This window comes from Lepidochelys kempii, chromosome 1 (assembly GCF_965140285.1).
Source record: "Lepidochelys kempii isolate rLepKem1 chromosome 1, rLepKem1.hap1, whole genome shotgun sequence".
Classification (NCBI taxonomy): domain Eukaryota; kingdom Metazoa; phylum Chordata; order Testudines; family Cheloniidae; genus Lepidochelys; species Lepidochelys kempii.
In genome coordinates this window covers 223,384,847-223,402,796 of record NC_136380.1, presented here as the reverse complement: position 1 = coordinate 223,402,796, position 17,950 = coordinate 223,384,847, and the positions used below count along the sequence as shown (strand labels likewise).

Genomic DNA, 17,950 nt, shown 5'->3' with positions numbered 1-17,950 from the left:
CCACAGGGACACACATCTCTAACCTCAGTTACTGCACAAGGTGAGTAACTTTCTTTTCCTATTGGTCTTTTATTTTATGAAGAGCTCAAGAATAAAAAAAAACTTTAAAACGGAGACATTTAGGTTATTTTAAGTTATGTTAAGAGGTTTTTCATTACTCCTTCTGAGCTCCATTGTGGTTGTACTCTGTTACTGTTTGGGAGCCTGGCTTTATAGGATGAAAAGTAGTTGTAGCATTCCCCCGGCCATGCTCTCTTGCACTACTGTTTTAAACACTCAGCCCGTATGCTGAAGCTGGCCTATCTCATGTTCATATGTGACCAACATGACATATTCAGATTCTGCAGAATCTTAAGTTTTCATTTAAAAAAAAATATTTCTAATCTTTGTGGATTCAAAAATTGCTTGGTTTATGTTCGGAAGGTTAACCTGTTGTAGAGATTTCTTCCTGAGTTTGCAGACAGCCTGAAACAAGGTTTCCATAGAAGTGCTGATGGAAAAGATCCAGATATTCAGTTAAGAGAATCCAAAGAGCTGTTACTCTTTTCACATGCACACATACTGTACTTTCTCTGGTACTTTAAGGGATGCAAAATACACCTCATAGAACAATGTTAGTGGAACAAGTGGATTATATCAATGGTTTTTCTGTTCTCTGGAGTAGAATGCTGAATTTTGAGTGGTATCTAATACTAGTGGCACATGCCCTGACAATTCAGGAAAACCACTATAGTCATCTTAAAACACTATTGTTGCCACTTCCCTGTGCCTATGGGGAATGCTCTACACTTGAAGTGGTGCTACTAAGGAGCAGTACTAAGTTTTCAAACCATGCAAAACATCTTGACTGCTGTGTAGGTGCAGGAAGAAATTGGGAGATAGAGGCTCAGCAATTTGCAGAATTGGGCCCAGTCCCGCAAATATTTCAGATTAATGTGAAAGTTTTGATTTAATCAAATGTAAAGGTTCTGTGGATACTAATACGCTTCTCAGAAGTGGTTTTTGCAACCCATCAACTCTTTTTTGTTTTCACTTGCAAATGAACAGTCTCTCTAACTTTCAGACAGTATTCCATAATTCTTTATAGTTGCTTTAAATAGTGTAATTTTTAATAGACTTATAGACTAATACATTTTAGGGCTGGAAGGGACCATCATGATCTTCTAGTTTGACCTCCTGCACATTGCAGGCCACAGAACCTCACCAGCCCACGCATGTAATAGGCCCATAACCTCTACCTGAGTTACTGAAGTCCTCAAATCATGATTTAAAGACTTCAAGTTACAGATAATCCACCATTTACTCTAGTTCAAACCAGCAAGTGACCCATACCAGAGGCTGTAGAGGAAGGTGAAAACAATCTGAACTAGGGAAAAATTCCTTTCTGACTCCAAATATGGCAGTCAGTAAGGACCCTTAGCATGTGGACAAGACCCACCTGCCAGACAGCGCAGAAAGAATTTTCTGTAATAACTCAGTGCCCTCCCCATCTAGTGTCCCATCTCTGATTTTTGGAGTTATCTCCATACACTTATCAAACTCAGTCTTTGAAAAAGTTATGTTTTTTGCCCCCACTACTTCTCTTGGAAGGTTGTTACAGAACTTCAATCCTATGATGGTTAGAAACATTTGTCCAATCTGAAGCCTAAACTTGTTGTTGCCTAGCTTATATGAATTTATTCTTGTGCCAGCATTGGCCCTTAAATAACTCCTCTCCCTCCTTGTTGTTCATCCTTCTGATGTATTTATAGAGAACAATCAGAGATCCCCCCAGCCTTTACTTTTTTAGGATAAACAGTCCATGTTCCTTAAGTTTTCTCTCATAAGGTTTTCCATTCCTCTGATCATCCTAGTAGCCCTTTTCTGCACTTGTTTGTTTATTTTTCTTAAACATGGGAGACCAGAATTGCACAGTGTTTCAGATGAGGTCTCACCAGTGCTTTTCACAGTGGTAATAATGCTTCCCTATCTCTAAGGCAAATATCTCACCTGATGCATTGTAGGATTGTGTTAGCCTTTTTCACAGCTGCATCACAATGGTAGCTCATAGTCATCCTGTGATAGACCTGGGTGTACTGGTCATTCTCCTCCTCTCTTGCTTCCAATTAATAAATCCTCAGCTTGTAGCAAAAAATCCTGTTTTTCATCCCGACGCGCATGAGCTTGCACTTTGCATTAGTAAATTTCATCCCATTTCTATTACTGCAATCTTCAAGGTAATCCATGTTTTGTTTTGTCTGATATTCCAGTCCTCCTCTGTATTGGCAATACCTCCCAACATTGCGTCTGTCGCAGATTTTATTAGCAACCCCCCACTTTTTGGGCAAGATATTTAATGAAAATGTAAAGTTTAGTCCCAATACCAATTCCTGAGGGACTCCACTAGTAACCTCCCTCCAGCCTCACACACTGAAGTCTGGCTATTTCTATTGTCTCTCACAACACACTGCCTCCACTACTAGACTTTGCAAACTGAAATCAGACTAACAAATACTCTCCAAGAACTTGTATACTGCCCCTAAGTGGCAGGGGCTTACCTCCCTTCTCCTCCAACAGATCTCCATTCAACTTCACCTGTTTTCAGCTCAAAAGAAGGGCCGTGTTTGCAAGAGATTCAGTTGTGGGATTTTATCTGTTGAACGGTGAAAGTGACTAACACGAGCCCTTCTAAATAGTTAAATGGCCAATATTTTGTAATGCAAGTCAGAAAATAAGTTTATTTCAGGTTGATACAATGTTTGGGTTGAGAGGGTTTTTAAAGGGATTATCTTCTCTTGGGATCTCTGACTGGGTTGAACATTTACACTCAAACAAAATGGTGCCATTTTTTTGGCCATCTTATTTTGTAATGGTAATTTGCACTACCATCAAAGATCCAAGAATGCTGCTTTAATAGGCTTTGTTACTAATGCCTCTGTCAAAGATATTTAAATAAAAATCTACTGCATCACACACAATGTAGCTTCCCTTGGTAGTCTTTTAGAGGACTTCTTTATAGCTTGGTGCTAAGCAAAATTCTATTCAGTAATTATGAAGTACAGTTCATAATACAAGCATTGTTCCATACACAAATATGGGTCATATTGTGACACCCTATGTGACCTGAGAATTATTTTATGACTAATTAATTGCAATGGATTTACTCCTGGAGTTGGGTACTACTCAGTGGAAGTAGGATTTTGGAATTTGGGCATCTATTAGAAGTTTTAGGTTGCGCACTTAAACACACTACAGTCAAGAAATGGTAAAGTTAAGATTGCACATGCAGTCTAGGTATTCAGATTGTGTACATAGTACATGTGAATATCCTAATCCTAGAACTGTTTGGCTAGATGCCATTGCAGTGCACCTTAGGAAGTATTACAGAAGAGATCTTTTACTGTGACCCTTAAGACCTGCACAGCCCTTAAGTTGTATTATAATGGAACTTCCTCTTGTACTTCTTACAAGCAGCATTCCCTAACCTCTGTGTATTTTTCATGGCCCCCAGAGTCTGAACTAAGGGCTCCTGCTGATAGAGAGATTTTCCTGGTGTTGGATAAAATCCTGGCCCCATTGAAATTCGTTTGTGTTTTGCCATTGACATAAATGGGGCCAGTATTTCCCCTCTGAAGCCTAAATTTCCCTTTTCTTAGTTTCATCCATTAATTTCAGCTATTCCCCTTAAAATCATCCCAATGTGGTTCTTTGGTTGTCTTGGTGTTTATTTCCTTCAAGTAACTGTAGGTATTTATCCTACCCCAGTGAATCAGTGATATTATTTACAATATGTAAAAACGGCAAGAAACCCATGGGGTTTATTGTGGTGGGGGAATTGGTAAAAAAAAAACAGCCTTGCCGAACTGGAGGTACTTTTCATCTAAGCTTTGTACAAAGTCTACTATGGGTACAGTGGAAGTCATGTGCATGTCTATTAATGTATCCATCAACACATACTCTGAACAAATTAAATGTCTTATAGTAAGCATCCTTTATCTAGAGTTTCACTAAGCTGAAAACTGCAGCAAAGAGTTATAGGAAAAACTAACTCTATTTTGAATCACACATTAGTTGTTGCTATTTGTTTAGCTGGAAGAAAAGAGAATGGTCTTTGAATAGATTCCATTTTTCTCCAATAAATTTTAAAAGATTTTTCCACTGGCAGTGGTTGATAGAGTTCATTGAGTGCTGGTGATTTTTTTTATTTATCTTTGTTCTTCTGTGTGCTAATTTTCTGTGTAGTTTATTCATTTGGGCCAATAACTGTAATAGTATTGTCTGTGCTAAGTCTTTCACTATCTTTCTGTGTCTATAAATACCTTTACAATTTTTAGGACAGTTTTTCCATGTCCCTCTTATTATTCCCTCCCCACTCTTCCCCCCGACTATTCTTTTATTCCTCTTTCTTCATTCTGGGATTTTGCTGAGTGGAAGCACTTGTTGGTCAGTGTGGTTGACTGAATAGAAACCGTTAAGATGGTAAACCTGTCTATATTTCTCCATCTGTTCTGTGTTCTACATTAGACCCGTGAGTTGTGAAGGGTCATCCATTTGCTGGGCATGCTTCATTGATCAGTACTGACATGTTAAAGGAAAGAGTGAATTTGACTGCAACAAGCTACTGAAATAAAATTATACTGGAGAATTAATTGTTGATCTTGGTTCAAAGGATTATTCTAATGTCAATAATCCAATGGCTGAAAACTGAAGCTAAAGAAATTCAGAGTGAAAATAAGGTAAATATTTAGTAGTAAGGGTAATTAACAATTAGAACAATTTACCAGTGGTCATAGTGGATTCTCCATCACTGACCATTTTAAAATCAAGATTGGATCTTTTTTCTCAAAGATAAACTCTAGGAATTATTTTGGGGAAGTTCTATGACTTGTTTTATACAGGAGGTCAGACTAGCTGATCACAATGGTCCCTTTTGGCCTCAGAATCTATTAATCTGTGAATCCTGACAAAAAGTTTATGGATCTAGGCAATATCAAACTGGTAATACTAGATCCTGATTGTTTCTCTTAGTATTTACAAACCTATGGCACTGCTTCTGTAGCTCAAAACAAAGACTACTCATATGCAGTGTAGTGTCATTTCAATTGTCAGTCTGACCCACGTGGTTTTCTTTAAAAATATGTGTTCCCCTAGCAACTCTTAAATTATATTTTATTTGCATTTGGGTGTGAAAGAGCTGTTTTAAAGAAGAAGCCAAGATTGCACCCTGGGGTGTCAGTCTCTAATTCTGTTAATAGAATCTCTAATTCTATGAGTTTGATAAAACTAGTTAGTCTCTAGTTCTTTTAAAAATGCATTTTAAATTAGCATTTAACTTGTTTTGTGTGGCCCTCTGTAGACTATATGCTAGTAACCTGGCCTTTTCTTCCTTCTCCTGGAAAATCGTCTCTATGGCTGGTGTATCCTAGGGTACAGGCTTCCTAGGACAAATTTAAAAACTTTATTGATGCAATCTCACTATTTTTTCCCCATGTGGTTTCTTAATTTATTATTTATTTATTTAGTGTATTTCTGTTTATTCCCTTAAAAACTACCTAGGTCATTGTAATGTAGAAATTATGATGACCCACATACAGGATCATAGCTCAAAATAGGAAACTCCTTCCTCTGGAATGTAATGACTATGGAGGAGAACCATACATGCAACAATAATTATTATACCTGTGTATTGTTGGATATAGGGTCATTTTATTTGTTTTATTTCCTTTGTTCAATGTGGTAGATTTAATGTATAAAACGTGTTTAACACATGTCAAATTGCTTGTCGCCATGTTGCTTGGTGAGATTTTTATCTAAATGTCCTTATATAAAAGCTGTCTTTACTTTCTTTTTTTTAGATTTAAATAACAAAAATTACCCATCCAAAATGCCCTAGGTGCCCTAACAATTGCATATCATTAGAAATGACTACCTAGTAGCAAAAAATTATATATAAATAATTAATTATCTAAGGGAGTCAATAATTCAAAGAAGCAAAAGAGCCACTTTTAGTCCTCCCCCGCCATCGCTGCCACTAAAGAGCATATTCTCATCTGTCCCTGAAAACCTTGTCAAATAAATGGCTTTTGCAGCGTGCCCCAAAGGTCCTCAAGTTCAGGCAATTTCAGAGGAAGGAGCATATAACTATCTGATGATATCTTTGAGAGCAAAGATAAATCATACATCCAAGTCAATAACATTATTCAAAGATATAAAACCATAGCATGCTTAACTTAGATAAAGTCAAGCCAAATTTACACTAGTGTAATAACATTTTTATCTACTTGTTTGTATTGTATCATGTTCTTTTAATAACAAAAATGATTTCTGTTAGGTTTACTAGATGTAGAATTCAGAAACACATAATCTACTAATATTGGAATTTTTTTCCATGTCTTCTTTCTTGCATTAGTGTCTGAAGTCCATGTGTCTCAAACTATTTCTTCAGATGTTCTACTGGAGTATTCTCTGCCTTCTGCTTGCTTTGTCCCTTCTGATTCATTCATCTTATCAGGTGAAGATGAACTGACAGCTGTTCAAACATCCAGCAGTATTTTAAACCCAGCTGTTCTTAAAGAACAGGTAAGCACATAATCTTACTTTTATTACAGAAAGTTGATGTATTTTATCCCTTGGCATTGTATTTTTTCTTATCAAATTAGACATTTTTTTTTCTTAAGGGACAAAAGTTGACCCTTGAGTAGTTTCTACAGGTGTAATTTCAGAGCAAAGATATCAGTTACCAGTCTCTGAATATTCATTGTGAAGATGAGTACCTTTGAATTCTTTGAGATGGCAGAATATAATTAAGTTACAAAGCAATGTAGGTTTTAGCATGTATGTGTAATATTTGATAAAAATGTAGTTTATCCACACTGAAATGCTTCTCAACCTCAAAACAGTAATTTCAGTATATAAGTACTCTTTCTTAAATAAAAGGTTTTTTTTAAAGTAATTTGTGAGACATCACAATACTTTCATATGGTCCCCAACTGAGCTACATACATTCAAATGTGCTCAATGTTAAGCATATGCTTAAGTGCCTTGCTAAACTGGGACCATAATGCTGAAATACAGGAGGCATTGGCAGGAATGTTCTTTGGAAAAAGTATTGCTGTTAAAGTTACCAAAAATTTCAGAAATAGTCACGGCTTAAAAATGTCTTTTCTAGCAGCTTTAGAATTAGACAGTTACCTTAAGATTTACAAGCCCCCTCACTCACAGTTAATGGTATCTTACTCTTCAAGTATTCTCATTAACCTCAGTGAGGCTACTCGTCATGTAAAGTACAATCCAAAGTGAATTAGGGGTAACCATTTGGCTGTTGGTAAACTGTTATTTTAATGGTATTTCAGATGCAAATGTTTTGATGGTAGCGCTTGAGACGCAGGTCTGCTAACCATCATGTAATGTATGTTTTGGCAAACTGACATTTAAATCTTCTACTGAAAGTAAAGTTTTCATAGCTCTTATATGAAATATAATTTCAAAATATGGTCTGTCATATATTATTTATGATGAAATAATATACTTTGTCTCTCTTATGAATTAGGTTCAGTTATCAGCCAGTTCTTCCTTGGATATCTCAATTCCTTCTTTGAGTTTAACAGAAGGAAAACCTTCAGAAAAATTAACCATCTCTGTGGGTGACTCTGAGAAGCAGGGGATAAATGGATCAAAGAAGTATCTTCAACCAACAGTTGCAAGTCTAGAGATTAAACTCAAAGATGCTGAAGAAGAAAGATATAGAATTAAAAAGGTATGGCTGCTCTTAAATGCATGCAGAACTTAATGATAGCAGGAGCTGGCAGTGGCACCCATAGCTAAGGTGTTTAATATTTTCCGTTACGAGACCTTGTTTTCAGTTACTTATAATTTTGCCAAAGTTTAGCTGTTCAGACTTAAATTTGCCATGTGTGGGTCTGCCTCAGGCAGTTTTTTTTTTTTTTTAATTTAAGCAACAAATGGTTCAACTTTATTCTAAGAATTTGGTTAGGGAAAAGTATTGTCTTTCCAGTGTGAAAACACACTTAGAACCATTTTGTTGAGACATTCTAGCACCTCCCTGCTCTGGAACAGGGACTTGACATTTTGATATTGGGGTTGCCCTGGGGTCAGACAGGTGCCTTTTTCTGTCTCTGGAAATCCATGTTCAGTACAGCTTTGTAAGAGACTGACAGTAAAATTCTTCGAATTACAGGTACAATGAATACACTGTTGCCTAGGGCTGAGCAGTTCTTTCCTTGCAATTGCTTCTCCCAGCTATTGAGGGTTCTAGGGCACTGGATATTGGAACTGAGCGGGCACACTTCAGCTCCTGTGCTCTCAATGACTTCCTGCCTGGTGCCCAGGCAGTGTGGACAAGGAGGAGGAATTTAATTGGAATGTAGAGGTGTTAAGGAACAGAAGCAAGGACCATGACAGACTAGGGGTGATAAGAGCTGAGGAGGACAGGAATAGGCTGGAAGGGCAAAAGAAGCAAGTTGGCATAGACTGAGATGGAGACATGTTAGGCAACAGATGCAGAAATACTGGGCATAATGCCAGCTTACCTGACTCTTTAATTTGAGCCCTGGGATATTTTGGCATCAGTAAGCCACCAGGATATCGGTGTGTGCTTTGGATTACCTGGAAATCAGTGCGCAATTCTTTTACATGGAAGGCTGAAGTTAATACATTCAGTTACTGAACACAACACGTGGTGGTGTTCATTTTTGGGAGATGCTTAGTGTGACCCAGAGGCCTCTGCCAACTGGCAGAGAGGTGTATAACGGTTACAGGGATCCCCTTGGTCTGTGATCTGCATGGGAGTTTGCCAGTGTCTGGTAGTTGGGGGTCTCGTGAGACCCCCGATGCTGTCTATTTTTGCATAATAGCAGATGTCATAAAACCATCAGAAGTATAGCTAGTTTGGAATGACTTCCTGAAGATTGTACTCTCACATTTAAAAATAAAAACAAAAATCTGTGAAACTTTTCCTATTGTTAGGAGTTAGAAGATTTGATGGAAAAGCATAGTATCCTACAAGCAGATTTCTTGAAAGAAAAGGAAGGTGAATTCATCTCACACCACGATCGCTACAAAAAGCTGCAGGTAATTCTTCTCTGCTTGTCCTTCTGGCAAAGATTATGTGTAATATATATGTTTAATATTCCATAAGTTCTGTATCTAGGTACCTGTGGGCTTGATCCACAGCCTGTTAAAGTCACTGAGAGAATTTTGGTTTATTTTTATGGCCTTTTTGGAGCAGGCTTGATGTTCTTCACCGGCAGGGGCATTGACTTAATGACCAGACTTCTTTGATCTTAAATTGGTACACTTATGCATTATTATGCTTAAAAGGTGTTAAGCTCACTTAAATAGGAAGTAGAATAGTTTGAGCATTGCATCAGAAACACGTGGATCAAAAATAAGTGTAACTCGGTAATTGTCGGATAACAGGATAAAAACCACTTTCATCACATCAACTTCAAGCATTAGATATGTGCCCAAATCCCTTGACACCAACAAGAAAGGTTATTTAATTTCTTTTATTTTAAAAAAGTTTTCAGTATCATTTAGTTACCTTGGAAGGCACTTAAAAAAACAAAAACTCTCAAAGGTTGATCATGGGGCTCCAACATCGCTTGACTCTTGACATTCCTAAATGGTAATTGTGGTGCTTTCCATTACATTTAAGGCTGGCTGCAATAAAATATATCCTCCTTCAGGTAGGAGTGAATTCTTGGCTGCTCTACCTTCAAGCTGTATGGTGATATTTTTTTCTACCTCTCTATGCAACTAGCCTCTTGAAGTCAGGAATCTTTGCCTAATGACAGAAGTGGATATACTGGATCAGTTTTCTAACTACATTTTTAAAATAAAGTTTGCTTAAAATCCTTTCTTATTTACAAAGTCAGAGTATATATTGATTATAAGGTTAATCATCACATTGTTCATAAAGCCAGACATTTGAATTACCTCGTTTGTTTTTTTAATACTTTGAGAAAGGCTTTCCTTTGGTGCATGAATAGAGTTTAAGAAAAGGGACTACTAATCAGGCTAACAAGAACCGGAGTGTCTGTATTGTACCTTTTCGCTATGTCAGATTCTACAGCTTTCAAGAATGCCAAATGAAAGGGTCATAGCCTTTAACTTACTTTGAAGAAAGACTCATGTACTTCCTCCTTCCCTCTTCTGTTGTCTTCAGGGTATAGTCTGAATCAAACCAGAGAAGAGAAGTAGTCATACTTCTAGGAGCTGACAGCTAAAATTACTTTTATGTAACTTGAATATTGGACTCTTTCTGTTAGTACAGCTATTAATGCCAATTCCTTTTGTCTTCCTCCTTTGGCTTCATAGCACTTAGGTCAACACCTGTGGCCACACACTGAGTAAACTTGGCCTCTGCAGAGTACAGATGTCCGGCTTGCCAACAAATCTTTTTCCAGCAGAAACAGCTGGTTATTAGGCTATTGACTTGTGTAGCTTAAGAACGGGCTGTATTAGAGACTGAAATATCCTTGGGAGTTCTCAGAGAAAGCCTATGACTGATCCTGACTTCCCAAACAATAGTTTTCATTGATTTACCTCCTGTTATAAGAAGTTTTATTCTAATGTTTGAAAATATTAGCCAGTACAAATACATCTCAGGATCCTTATACGAGGTCATTTATGTGAAAATGCATTGTTTCGGATGACCTTATATATTTGTTTTATGAACCTATTCATGCTATCTATAATGAACACCCACATCTCACTGAGTAGATTCTTTTCATACCACTGAATATTACCATCCACAAACATATATGCTGTTTATAAAAAAAAAAAAAAAAAAAAAAGTTTATCCAACACTTGTAACATAAAGAATCCTCAAGATGACTCGATTTACTTTCAGTGGAGAACTAGTGATGGACAAAGTTGTTGGGAAGTAGTAGTAATCCAAACTACAGGCCAAAACTTGAAACAATGTAAAATTTAATTTTTTTTAGGCTAGGAAATGTTTGGATAAGTAGATGGTTCCTTTAATGCCAGCAGCTACCTGTGTTGAGGCCTGAGAGGATGTCAGCAGTAAGTAGACACATACATAGACATTGATAGGTACAGCATATAAATCCAAAACATAAATAAATGATAAATCTCCTGTTTTACAAGGCATGCAGGAAAAGCAAAGAAGTGCAATGGAGATTCCTCTGTCTTGACAGAATTACTCATTTAAACAACCTTAATGATGGTACTACTTTTGAACCAAAGGCAGTCACAAGTTTTAATCATTCCAGTTCCTTTTTCTGGTGGCAGTTGTTTGCCCTCCAGGTTTCTGAGATGATACCCATACTTTTACAGTCTTCTGTTTTCGGTTTTCCACAAAAATGAAATAGTTCTACATATGGTTCCGTCCACTGATAACAAGTACCCCACTAAATATCTGATTCAAGAAATTGTCCTTTGTGTTTTTCTTACAAACATCTCCCTCCAGCAAGGATGACTTATTTCTGTGCCTTAGTTGTCATGAAATTCTATTTGAATGTTATGTATACGCTTTTCAATTTTTTGTGAGTTTGTTCATTTAAATACATTGAAAGACTAAGGAAAGGGCATAAAGCAAGTAAAATTGAGTTCTGTAAATGGATTAGTGTTTTTGTGTTACTGAGCTAAAAGCTGCTTAGGGCTGCCAGGACCCACAAAAAAGAACCCTCCCGCAACTGCAAAGCTGACGTGTGGTCTTATGAACACATACAGATAGAAAAGCTAAGACACAGAGGTTACAGTATTGAGGCAGAAAGACCATTATTGTTATAGCTGAGACTAGAATTCAGAGATTGTATGCTTTAATACCAGCACTTGACCTAACAGATGACAATACCGTGCTCTCTCACTCATCTGTACTATCTATAAAAGAGGGAAATAAAAATTTCTCAGACTAGTGTTTCTCTAAAAATTCAAGTATAAAAAGTGAATGTAGCATGTGGTATTCTCACATTCTTCATGTTGTTCTCAAATATTTCTGCAACAGCTATAAAAGGGCAGAGTAGAACCTTCATAATTTGAATGGACAAATTGCTCTTATTTGATATTATATACTTTATCCAATATTTAATGCAAATTTATGGTTGAGATTTCACATACACAAGCTAGTAAATTGAGTTATGATTCCCACATTCTCACTTGAGTATTTTTAATATTTTAAAATACAGAACAACATATTGTAACTTTAACTTCTTTGCATATGAAATGTGGCCATGTTACAACTGCTGTGGGAACCATAACTTTGAATTTCCTGACTTTTCTTTATGCAACCTCTCAACCATAAAATTGCATTAATGCAGTTTTATCCATATAATTTCCTTGGTTACTTAAAGAGAAAGAAAGGAAGCAGGTGCCAGTATTTGTGTCTGATTTTCTGATCAGTCAATGTATATTCATCTCAAATTTCTTATGCTCTGTGTTCCTATGCCCCTGAATGCCCTGTGCTGGACCTAATGCTTTTTTGTGGATACATATGTTTGCCTCTGCAAATGAAGGTTGTCATTTTAAACTTGTGAAAATAAAACTGTGGCATATTTTGTATTGATATTCTGTAGAACTGAATATTATCTAAGTGTTGCAGATCTAAACTTAGTGATAAAGAGCTATTTCTAATAAAGATAGATATTACGATAATACTAAAGGCAATTGTCCCTTATTAATAGATGACATTCTCATATTAAAAGCAAAACAGACAGTTAACATTTAATTTGAGAAGGAGAAAACATTGCATTTCATGTGTTGCTGTAAAACTAGATTCCAAAACTATGAAGTGGAAACTAATTCTTTTGATACATTCTTTATCTGATATGATTTCTGATATTTGGTCTGTGTGTAGACGACCGCATTAGATGGTTCGCTAAAAGTGGATAGTTATTTTCCTCCTCCTTTTCTTTGATTTACCACACAGATTTATTTGAAGTGATATAGTCTCACTGTTGGGAAATTCTAATTGCATCTATAAAAATCTTCCCCATTGCCAGCCATTTTACAAGTTAAGAAGGTTTTTTTTCCCCCACAGAACAATGTAATTGATGTGGGGTGATCTTTCCTTTGAAACACTGTTTCAAGATTTTTCTTTTGGTAGTCCTCTTTTGTTTTTAATTAAAAAACAACAACAACAAGACATATAGTTGTTTTGGAAATTTTTTTAAAATTCTTTTTAAAATCCTTGTTCTCATTGCTTTTCCTTTTTGTTTAGGGATTGTCTTTACAACTTGCTTCCAAAGTTGATTTCATTCTGCCTGTTTAAGTTAACAATATTCCAATTGTGGTAATAGTCATGAGGAAAAATGATTTCATTTTGATGACATTTAGACTGAAACATCTGTTTTTCTCTTTGTATTCATAACAGTAGTGTAAACTGGAGGGTAATCAGCAGGTCAGGTAGACTCCATAATATCAAAATGTTTTATAGATATGAGAATAAAAGAAACTGGTGCTTCAGAGGCGCACATTTTCAATGCAATACATGATGAATGTTTGAGTTACACTAGGTCCATTGTCTTTAATGGGACTTGTGTCCAAATTTCCTCTGTTCTTTATCAAACATTTAACGTAAATTGGGATCCAGCACTTCATGTAGGAATACTGTTCTTGTTGCTGTTAGATGACAAAATTCATATGTATTATATTGCTGTTTTTGATATTATAGGGTATTGAAAGAGTACCTGTTAAACTCACAGTTCTGGACATAGAGTGTGTAAAATTGTGAGAAGAGAAACACAGAATTACTGTATTTGCATAAGTGCATTTGAAACAATATAACTGAAAATAATAAACTCTAAATTTTGTGTGCGCAGTTCATGCCCATATAACCTTTGAGGCAAGTTGATGTGGTTATGTTTCTATTACGATCAGTATCTGCTTGTTTCTTTATTTTTGGGAGGTTATTTTTGTATAAACATGATTGGGTTATGGGTTTTGTGACGTTCTAAATTTTATAATTTTTTGTTTTTTAAAAAAGAAATAAAGGAAACACTTTCTGGATTTGTTAAAAATGAGTCATATGATTCTGATTTGACTTGCAGGGAATGGCATGAAAAGTATTACAAACAGAATAATTTAAATATGCAATAATTTCATAATTTAAATATGCAATTTGGGAATGCTTATTGCACTGTACTTCAGGCGAAAATTCACTTGTACTCTTAAATAGATGGCGAAGTTCCCCTGCTCTTAAGTTTGTCCTGTTGTTGTTTGTTTTAATTGTCTTCCTGAACAAGAGGAAAAATAATAATCAGTTTTGTGCCTACGAATGTTACGTGTTTGCAGATTGAGTCTTCCAGAGTGTTTTTTTTTTTTTTGGTGTACTCAAGTAATGTACATTCTTTTAACATTTAGCTCTAGAGAAGTGTCTTATCCAAAGAGAGACACCTGTAGTGTAGTGTTCAGTCTTTTCTTCTTTTATCTAAGGTTCTGGTCATCTTTAATTTCATATTTAATCTAGGGCATTAGAACCAGAAATGTACATAAAGATTGCAATTAAGAGTGACTGATCATCATTTTAGCAAAATGTCATACAGGGTATGGAATAAATATACTACTGTATGTAATGCCAAAATCCCATTAAACTTCAATATTTTGTTTATGAAACTAACCAGTGGGGAGCAACCTGTGCATTAGAGAAGTCTCTGTCATGCATATCTGGTTATGTGGTAAGGCTATTCCTTAGAATATCCTAGTTTACATATTTAGTGATGGTTTTGATAGGTTTTTCCCCCCCAGTAAACAGATGATCACTGGTATGTTTTGAAACTTTCTTATGGTAAAAAATGCCAGCAGAGTAAAACAGGTATGGTGTTATGGTTATACTCTAATATCTTTTATAGGCATTTTTATCAGATACATGTGAATTTTTATTTTTCTTGTGGATTCAAAATATAGGAGTACAGAAATGCACTGGTCTTTGGTTACTGCCTGGCTTGTACTGAATGAAGACCATTAAAAATGTCATGGTCACATGTCCAAGATATATATCTTATAGTAACTGTAGACACTTGAAACACCAGTGAGCTATAGTATATGAAACGTTAACAATGAAGCCAAGGAAAAACTAACATGAATTTTTTAGTATTCCCTTTTTTCCATATAATGTAAATCAAATCAATCATGCATTCCTCAACACATTCACATTTTAAATCAGTGAAACATAGCCTTGTGTTCCTCTGGGAAGATTTTATTGTGGGTGTGCAAGAGTATCCAAGCAAAAAGGTCAAATCTCTGTAATGTAACATTCTCAGCACGTTGAAGAAAATAAAGTTTTGTACAAAGTCCAACATTAGGTCATCAATCTTATTTCTACCCTGCAAGGTCATATAGCATGACAATGGATCCTCATTCTGCTCCTTACAGCACTACCCAGAATGAACTCTTGCAGGAGATACTGTTATATTTCCTATCTGTTAGTAGCCAGAGGGAGACCTACTCTGATCTTCAATCAGATGAATTTATTTGAAGTTGGGAGATTTCTCTGACAAGGCCCAATATTGTACTTTTAATTCACACTGTCACAGCATTCATTCCCTACATACATGAAATATTCCTTTTTTGGTTACCTATCAAAGTCCACTGCTTAAGAGCACAGACACTCTTAGGCCGGAGTAGTGATGTCTCCTGTACTGAGATCTGCCAGTTGGCCACATAGCCACCAGTGCATAAATTCACTGAATTCTGCAGATTGGTCATGTAATCTTAGCCAGTACTATAGCCTTTATTTTGGCAGGAGTCTTTCTCTATGCCTTAGTGCTATGGGGAAGAGAGAGGAGTTAGTTATGTATGATCTACCTTGTTTTAGATGTCCACATTTAAAGGATGATCCAGCTTTCTACGTTGGAAGCACCCTGTTATGAAAATCTCATTGTAATAAATCTGTGGACCTCAGCACAAAATACAGTAGGAAAATGTATCTGTGCTTACCTGAAAATTTCCTTTCTTCGTGTAGTAAAGTCCACAGATTCATTCCATCCTGGAGCCAAAAGAATCATCAAGAATGGAGAAGGAAATGAACATCTAAGGATTTGGGTTATGGTGATTACATGGAATAAATTTACCATGCTCTGCAGTAGGATAAATAATGCTTTTGTCTTCAAACTATATTTAACACAGTCTGTCATTTAGGAAAGCAGATCTGAATTGTCCTAGCTGCTGAAGTTATCTCAACCGAAGGGAACTTAAGGAGGTAGGGCAGCCAGCCGTTTGAATCCGGTCTTTGAACTCCCACTGGGGAGCAGGTTTGGGGGCTGCTCCGCATGGTTCCTGGAAGCAGCGGCATGTCCCCCCTCTGGCTCCTACATGTAGGGGAAGCCAGGGGGCTCTTCTCCGCACACTGACCCCACCCCAGGAGCAGCCCCCGCAGCTCCCTTTGGCTGGGAACCATGGCCAGTGGGAGCTGTAGGGGCAGCATGCAGCAGAGTTGGCTGGCTGAGCCTCAGCATAGGAGCCGTAGTGGGGACATGCTGCTGCTTCTGGGAGCCGCTTGAGGTAAGTGCCGCCCCAAGCCTGCACCCCTGAGCCACCCCCCATGCCCCAGCCTAGATCCCCCTCCCACCCTCCAAACCCCTCAGTGCCAGCCCAGAGCACCATCCTGCACCCCAAACCTCTCATCCCCAACCACACCCCAAAGGCTGTACTCCTAGCCGGAGCCCTCACCCACCCTGTGCCCAACCCCCCTGCCCCAGCCCTGATCCCCCTCCCGCTCTCCAAACCTCTCGATCCCAGTCCGGAGCACCCTCCTACACTCCAAACCCCTCATCCCAAGCCCCACCCCAGAGCCTGCACCCCCAGCTGGAGCCTTCACCCCCCCTCTGCACCCCACTCCCCTGCCTCAGCCCCAAGCTCCCTTCTGCATCTGGAAATCCTCATTTCTGGCCCCACCCCAGAGCCTGCACCTCCAGCCAGAGCCCTCACCTCCCCCTGTACCCCAGTTACATGAGCATTGATGGCCCCCCATACAATTTCGATACCCAGATCTGGCCCGCAGGCCAAAAAGTTTGTCTACCCCTGAGGTAGGGTATTCCCTTGTTCTAGTGACTGACAGGTCTAGTTCTTCTCCCGAGCTATAAGTAGATTGAAGTACCCATTGTTAATGTTTCTGTGGACCGTATTTCACAAAGAAAGCAAATCTTTTGGAATGGATAATTTTTCCTATTCTGTCAATCTAATCTTCTTGGTGGAAGAGTGGCTCTTAACTGATTCTCTAAATAGGTGCAGAAACAAATAACAGAAATAAAAGAATACTTGTAGTTTTATAACCCATTTAGCAAAAGCAGTCCAGGCCAGGGGAGCCTGGTCTATACTGTAGCTCCAACTGGTTTTAAACTCGACTCAGCTGAACTGTTTTCAAATTCGACTAGAATTTTTTGGGGAAATTTCTCATATTGTAGACTGGACTTAAGAGATCTGGTTAGAGAAACACCTGAGAAATACTGGTTCTCCTGATAACTAGAAATCGGAACCTGAACCATAACTCCTCTGCCTCATCTGTCAATGGGGACCTAGAGTTGAATGTCATTTTTGGGTCATAAACATGGGAAAGAAATGCTATGTCTTCCATCCTTTAAGGAGTCCAAGGATGAATCATAGAATATCAGGGTTGGAAGGGACCTCAGGAGGTCATCTAGTCCAACCCCCTGCTCAAAAGCAGGACCCATACCCAATTAAATCATCCCAGCCAGGGCTTTGTCAAGCCTGACCTTAAAAACGTCTAAGGAAGGAGATTCCATCACCTCCCTAGGCAACGCATTCCAGTGTTTCACCACCCTCCTAGAGAAAAAGTTTTTCCTAATATCCAACCTAAACCTCCCCCACTGCAACTTGAGACCATTACTCCTTGTCCTGTCCTCTTCTAGCACTGAGAATAATCTAGAACCATCCTCTCTGGAACCACCTCTCAGGTAGTTGAAAGCAGCTATCCAATCCCCCCTCATTCTTCTCTTCTGCAGACTAAACAATCCCAGTTCCCTCAGCCTCT

The 17,950-nt window shown here is 37.8% G+C and overlaps 1 protein-coding gene across 12 annotated transcripts in view; it reads left to right on the top strand.

Annotated features, from left to right (window-relative positions):
* CCDC91 (coiled-coil domain containing 91) overlaps positions 1-17,950 on the top strand; it is a 340,555-nt gene that overhangs the window by 90,983 nt on the left and 231,622 nt on the right. For 11 of the 12 annotated variants that reach the window (XM_073315272.2, XM_073315302.1, XM_073315329.1 and 8 more), the window contains exons 4-6: positions 6,389-6,558; positions 7,529-7,735; positions 8,965-9,069. In XM_073315272.2, coding sequence (XP_073171373.1) covers positions 6,389-6,558; positions 7,529-7,735; positions 8,965-9,069 — 482 coding nt within the window. The remainder of the gene's footprint in view (positions 1-6,388; positions 6,559-7,528; positions 7,736-8,964; positions 9,070-17,950) is intronic. The other variant, XM_073315319.1, reaches the window with a different exon arrangement.